Source organism: Arachis duranensis, chromosome 5 (genome assembly GCF_000817695.3).
Source record: "Arachis duranensis cultivar V14167 chromosome 5, aradu.V14167.gnm2.J7QH, whole genome shotgun sequence".
Classification (NCBI taxonomy): domain Eukaryota; kingdom Viridiplantae; phylum Streptophyta; class Magnoliopsida; order Fabales; family Fabaceae; genus Arachis; species Arachis duranensis.
Window position 1 is genome coordinate 1420343 of NC_029776.3, and position 7037 is coordinate 1427379.

The following is a 7037-nucleotide window of genomic DNA, read 5'->3' on the forward strand; positions in this document are numbered from 1 at the left end:
ATGAAAGAGTGAGGTGAGGTCTTAGCTCTTAGCTGACGTCCAAAATTCTACATTTCAAAATCGAGTACGAGTTTACGTTAGCGACTTTGTCAGCAAAAATTACTTGTGTAGAAAAATTCTGACCCAGACATAAAATCAAATTACTTGTGTAAAAGTCATACTCTATTTTTTTGCAATAAAATTATTACATGTATCATAATCTGTATGTCTCAATCTAATATTTTTTTTTTGGTACACAATCTAATAATTTAAATGAATAAATAGTTTATAATATAATATCTGAACTTTTATAACACAAAAATATAGAATTCGATTTATGTTAGTCATATTCTTCTAAATAAAAATATATAATTCTAGTCCAAATAAAAATAGAATAATTATTGAAGAGAATGACTTGCGTTTTGGGCGGGCATCACGTTGGGCCAGGCCCAATGGGCCAGATATAAATTTTATAGCCAGAATCGAACGGCAGAGAAGGCACCGGGAGAGCACACAGGAAAAAGGGCGTAGAACGAAGTTACGAAATTTCTGGGAGAGTGGAGAACAAGCAAAAAGAATATATTAAAAATAAAGCAAGCTTGTGCAGCAGGAAACAATTTCATCATCGCTTACTCTATGATTATTAAAAATTAAATATAATAGGTGAAACATTGTAATTTCATATGAGAAGAGATCAGAATGGTGCTGTGGGAGATAACACTTGGAACTGCGTATTTTCTGGGTCTGAAACGAACTTACAGGCTTGCCCTCAGGATTCAGCGCAAGCTCATTAGCCCTAACCACCCTAAGGTCCGCGATTTCCTTCACAGGTACCTATACCTCTCTTCTTTCTTTCTTTGTTTCTTTCGCTCTCGTTTATTAAATCGTGAATCTAGAAATGCGTGTGTGATTATTCTTGTTGATGGATACATACTCTCAAGTATGATTATTTTTTCTTTTCATTTGTGTTTTTAGGTAGCTACGTGATTGACAGCAATGTGCATTTCGGTGTTTGTTTATTTAGTTGAGAGGAATTTTAAGGATTCAATCGATGATTCTGATATATAACCAATAGATAACTAAATGATGCCAAAAATGTAATTATGTAAAGTTTGCATCTGGTTTGATTGTTGTCCAAACGTGTGATTTGAGTGTAGTCATTGTTAGTTTCCAGGTTTTGCTTTAGGTAGTCTTTGTAAATTAGCTTTGAAGATATTATTCAATATGCAGGTTAGGTGTTTGTTAATTTGTTTCACACACAAGCATAGTGCAGGGATGTTTGGTTTTTTATATGTTTCCCGTTATTCGTGATTAGAAAAATACCACAAAACCAGATACTAGCTTGAGTTCTTGTAGATCACATTTGTATCTTTGGAGAAGCTTAAAAGCCTTGAATATTTATTTCTTTGACATAGCAACGGTTATATTACAACGAAATTTGTGGGGCCTGGTGAAAGTTTGTAGATTATATTTCATAGCACTTCTAATTGTTTACACACACTCTAAAGTGAATATTACTGATGGAAAGGTGGATGGGAGAAAGGTTGATTCATTTAATTAATAATTGTGTGACTAGATTGTGTTAATGCATTGCTACATCCAAATATGAAATCTTGGAGGATAACAGCTGTGTCTTATTACAAATATTTGAGAGCCAATGATTTAATTATTGTCTTCTGAAATCACAAAGTTCTTGGGGTCAATTATTAGCATCAGTTTCTTACTTTATTCATCGTTGTAATTTGTTACTGAGTTTTGTTTCACTTATGCACCTCAGTGCTTTGGTATGGATGCATCACTGTCTTACAATTTCATTATTAAACTATTGTTTTGGTGCTTCACAGGCGGACCCGTGCTGTATTTGACGTAGTAGTCAAAGTTCATAAAAACATTCAAGATAGAGACATAGAAGCAGGACGGAATCTTGGAAACACAATTTTGCGATGGCTAGATCGGATGAAGCCATCAGCTGGGATTCGAGGTCCTCCTTCTGGATCACTTCCCAGTGGCAGCTCAAGTGAAAAACTGACGAAGAATTCAACTGGAGCTTCCAACAACAAGCCTACTGGTTATTTTGGATCCTTCAAGAAGGACTCCGATAGGCATCTCTTTACCTCGTTGAGACAAAGACCTTTTCCTACCATTTCAAGGATGACTCGACCACCGAATCCTGCCGGGATTAGTGTCCATGGCAGGAACCTCAGCATCTATGCTCCTGAAATCTCTAGTTCAAATTATAGAATGAATGAGTCAGGAAGTGTATTTAGGAAGGACATCATGCAATGGATGCTGCGAAACTAGCTCTCCATCTCTTTGCTAGTGGTTTACGTCACCCGTATTTTTGTTTAGGCCATTTTTTAAAAAAGAAAAGGAAAAGGTAGTTAAAGAATGATGTTTATGTGGCAATTTCATATACTGATGGGGATGGTAGCCTTAAGGTTTTTTGTTTTTATTTTTCTCGTCTCTTTTGTACTTTTTATGGTCTGTCAAGCTTCATTTTGCATGACGAGTTGTTATGCATTTGTTCTGAGTTTTAGTTGAAGAACCAGTTGTTAATATCACAGGTGTTGTCCATAATAATACTGAACTGAACAATATTTCAGTTACATTTGGGAAAGAGAAAAGAAAATGAAGCTGATAGCGAGCTTGATGGGATTCAAATGTGTGCCCAAATTCAATATTTTTGTAATTAAATTTGTATTTTTATGAATAAGGTTTTGTGCAAGTTTACTCAATAAAGGTCCCAAAACTTCATCCTACCTGTACCTTCTAATCAAAGATACAAACAAAATTTCATGACTTGATCATATATGATGATATTCTTATATATTGTATGCTTTTAGGTTTCATATTTGATTTCATTTTCTTGGCAACTAGTGCAACTCTTTGTTTGGTATTCCAATAAAAATGTGGTAAGGTCATTTAAAAGTTGAGGTAAAAAATCCATTCATTTCTCTCTAATGATGTAGGAAAAATGGGTAGTACAATTTTAACACCATTCAATCACTTCAATTATTTCTTATAAAATTTAATGCTAGACGGAAGTAACCAGTACCAAAGTATGCTACTATTTGTCTACTATAGTCGTTCTCGTTGCATTTTAGGTTGTGCCGAAGATGGATTTTTGGAGTTAAAGATCCCAATCTGTAAAGCATGAAAACAAATATAATAAACTTCTATGGAGTAAGAAAGCTGTAAGCCTCTAAATCACTGGACACTGGGTGTGTAGAGAAAACAAGAACCAAAGCCCCTAAGGATAGGAACTTTAAAATCCAGGACCAACTGAGTACTGACCACATATGGTAAGCAAGGGCAGGTTGAAAAATTCTCTTCAATGTTTTCTTCATTTTGATGATCAACGATCGAGAGCCCCTTTATCATTCTCTGTATATATATACCCTCGCGTATATTTGATTAATTTCACCATTCTTCCCCAAGTCAACATTTTAGCAGGATAATAATGAATTGAAACATACCACTTTATTTAAAGAGGATTTGGCTCCTCTAAATACTTATTAATCATTGTAGAATTACAGCCTGAGAATGTCAAACCTGTCAACTATATATTTAAATATACAATATTACAACAACTTGAGAGGTAAAAGAAAAAAAAAAAAAAACAAAATCAGAAAAGAATGTAACCTTTTTATATACCGTTTTTGGGGGACGGGGATGGGGTGGGTGAGAAGGGAGGAACTAATATTTCCTCCCACTAATCAAGAAGGGGACTCCCTTCTTTGGCAAGGACAAAAAGACCGCCATCTCCCCTTGATATTCTGAAGTCCTTATCAAGATATGTAGTAATAAGCCATGAACTAGTCCTCTCACCAGGAATGGGAACCTTGAGAGGTGGCTGACCGGATATGGCACGTGAAATGTTTGCCACTGCATCTTGCAGAGGACCAAGAGATTGTTGCAGAGGTGAAAGGCTGATCCTTTGGCCAAAAATGTCTACATCTTCTGGCAGTTCAGGTCGAGACTTTATCTCTGGAGGATTGAATGAACCTTCTTTAAATGTAACCTGTTTGCATTTAGAAATGTTAGCAAGAGTTTTCTAGTCATCTATGCAAGCTGAGGAAACTTATTTAACATGCAGGATACAACAAACATTGGATTGCACCATTGTATTATTACTATTAACATTGGAAAAGCAAAAACATTTGCATGCAACCATATCAGCTTATATCATAATTCATATGTAATTTACTTTTTTACATTATCACAAATAAGAGAACGCAATTGTCAGTTTTCATAATACAAGAGCTTATTAAAAAAGGCAATTTAGTTAGAGAACTTTAAAATAACCTTATTGTTATATTGGTGAATGAAGAAGGCCTTAATTAAGGATTTCTTCCGAGCAACGATTCGGTTTCGCTATTCAATTAAGGTTGTTTCAATAGAGAAAGAGAAAGATAACTCTTTTTTGGTATTGAAACGGGGAAAAAGCCCAAAACAAAAGGAACCCAGATACAAATTAAACGGGGTAAGGTAACCCATATATCATCTTCACAAAGAATCCTAGCTAACTCAGGAGGAGGTAAATCCCAAAACACAAAAGCGGAATTCAGCATCCATGCGTAATGAAAAAAGATCCTCTAAAGTGAGCAGATCAGTAAAGTGATAAAGTGAGGGCGTTAAGTACCATTGAATTTATAACTTCCATCATTTATGAGCCACGTTATCTTAATTTAAGAATGATTAGACACTCACTTCCTCACTTTATCAACCTCCTCACTTTATCAATCTTAATTTAAGAACTGGTTGAGTCAGTTCACTCATACGAGGAGGTGTGTGCCTCTGACCTTTGCTAACTTAGGCATGGTTTTTTGGTTAAGATGTGATACACCTTAAGGCTGAAACACCTAGTAGATAATTGCAAAATATTCATAAAGCCTACTCATCCAGCTTGCTATTTGTCATGACAAAGATATACAAGATATGACTAATTTTCGGTCTCTGGCACTCTTAGCAGCAGGCAGCTTAGGGGTTTTTACAATGAACCTCTTAATCTTTGACTTTTTACTATGAATGTTATGATTGAATGCTCCACTAGCAAATATTTACTGTAAGATAATGCAATAGAGTCAACTAGTCAAGTATGTTACATTTTCCCTTACTGTAAGGATAAACTTCAATTAAACTACGAATGCACTTTTTGGCACCTCAAGGTGTTAAAACAAAGAGTCAAGCAAATTTTGTCTTTCTAATTTGTGAGATGGTGAAATACTAAATTTTTCATGAGAAGATACCTGTATTCTTGTAGGGGTTCGAACTTCAAATGAGGCAGATGCACTGAAAGACAAAGTGGTAAAAGGACTAGATAATGTGATGGAGTTTATGATGGTCAAGCTACCAGTATCGATTGTTTGTGAAATCTTGTCCACCTTCAACAAAGGTAACGATCCAACTGCTAGAAGAGGTAAAAGTTCCGAAGATGCAGTGTACCTGAAATCAGTTTTAAAAGCACAGCAACCGAAAGGATTATGTGTCACAAAATAAACAGAAATTTTGACTTTGCTTCGTATTCATCAATATTCAGTACCAATGAAAATTTCCACTATTTCTGCCAGAAATCAGAATACATCAAGATAAGCATAAAGCACAGTATTGCCTAAAACAGTAAAAATTATCTCTTTTTTTTTTTTCCTTTCTCTTCTCCCCAATGAAAGCATGCAGTCCCAAACCCTATAACCATTTCCCCAAGGCATGACCCAAATTGCATGTTCCATTTACACAACAGCATGCAACGATCATATCAATCAAAATCAAAATCAAAGTTTCATTACTCAACGAGAAGCATAGTTCACTTGAGCTGCAACTATTCATAACTAAATATGCATTAACATGAAAAGCATAGTTGAATAAAATTCAGCTCAGACTTACAGCAACACCCAAGTTCCATCGAGAAGCGCGGGTTCCTCAACCGGGTTAGGTGTCGGGTTTGCCGCTTCCAACTGAGTCACCAACTCGGATACCTCGGCCCGGACCTCCGACCCTGCCCGAAACCCGAGCTGAGTCCCATAAACACTGTCCACTAGAGCCCGCTTCAGACCCTCCAGCTTCCCCTCCTCCTCCGCCGAAACATCCTTAGGCGTGGCAGCCGGAGTTCCGTTTCCGCCGTCGACGTAACCGCCGTCGCCATCACGTCCTCCTTCCTCCCACTCATCTTCGTCCCTGGGAGGGTCAGAATCGGGAAGCTTGGTGAACGCCGCTTCGGGCTCGGGCTCGTAATCCTCACCCCATTCATCGGAGATCTTGGCGGAGGCCTTGTCAACGTCGCCGGAGCCACCGTCGGCAGGGGAGGAGGCGGCGAGGCGGATAGAAGGGAAGGTTTGAGAGCGAGGAGAGAGAGGGAATGGGAAGCGAAGGGGAGAAAGAGAAAACGGAAAGAGGGAATTAGGGTTTTGCGAGGTGGTGGAAGGGACGCGTGGGGTGCACGCGAAAGAGGAGAGTTGAGCCATTGGAAGTGTTTTAGTTTGTACTTCCGAATTCCGAGTCTTTCTTTCTTTCACTACGTGTGTTTCTGCTTCGATGCTAGAAGACTACAAGTCTAGAATCACCCAAAATCAAAGATAGTACAAATTACAAATATTTATTATTTATTACGTAAATAATCAAAAACGGATTCTCTATTTTTTTTAATTATTAACAGAATAAAATGTGATCTTATCATTAATTTTATAAATAAAAAATATAAAAAATAATAAATTTTTTAATTTTTTTAATAATTAAGAGGATATATTTTTTAAATAATCAAATTATACTAATACAAAAATTATTGATAGTTAATTGTATAATTTTTAAATTTTTTTATTTAAGGATTAATCATGTAAAGCATATTTTAAAACTCGGACCGAACTTACTGATTTAACTAGATTAGTTGGAAATGAGTCATCAAATTATTTCGATTTAGTTAAACAATTAATTGATAATAAATTCGTGTAAAAATAAAAAAAAATTAGTCAATATTGTGTTTAATGGTTAACCAACTTAAAATCATAAAATCCAAACAAAATATATTTTTTACTTTTTTAATATATAATTTATATATAAATATA

The 7037-nt window shown here is 35.9% G+C and overlaps 2 protein-coding genes across 2 annotated transcripts; one reads left to right on the forward strand and one right to left on the reverse strand.

Annotated features, from left to right (window-relative positions):
• Positions 1-494: 494 nt before the first annotated feature.
• On the forward strand, positions 495-2738 carry LOC107487173 (uncharacterized). Its single transcript, XM_016107775.3, has 2 exons — positions 495-809; positions 1824-2738. Exons 1-2 carry the CDS (start codon positions 679-681, stop codon positions 2278-2280), a joined length of 588 nt encoding a protein of 195 aa, XP_015963261.1. The 5' UTR covers positions 495-678; the 3' UTR covers positions 2281-2738.
• A 696-nt stretch (positions 2739-3434) lies between these two features.
• On the reverse strand, positions 3435-6531 carry LOC107487172 (plastoglobulin-1, chloroplastic). The gene is made up of 3 exons (XM_016107774.3): positions 5863-6531; positions 5229-5424; positions 3435-4000 (listed from the first exon to the last, which is right to left on the reverse strand). The coding sequence occupies exons 1-3, from the start codon at positions 6438-6440 to the stop codon at positions 3692-3694; spliced, it is 1083 nt and encodes a 360-aa protein (XP_015963260.1). The 5' UTR covers positions 6441-6531; the 3' UTR covers positions 3435-3691.
• Between the last annotated feature and the right edge of the window lie 506 nt (positions 6532-7037).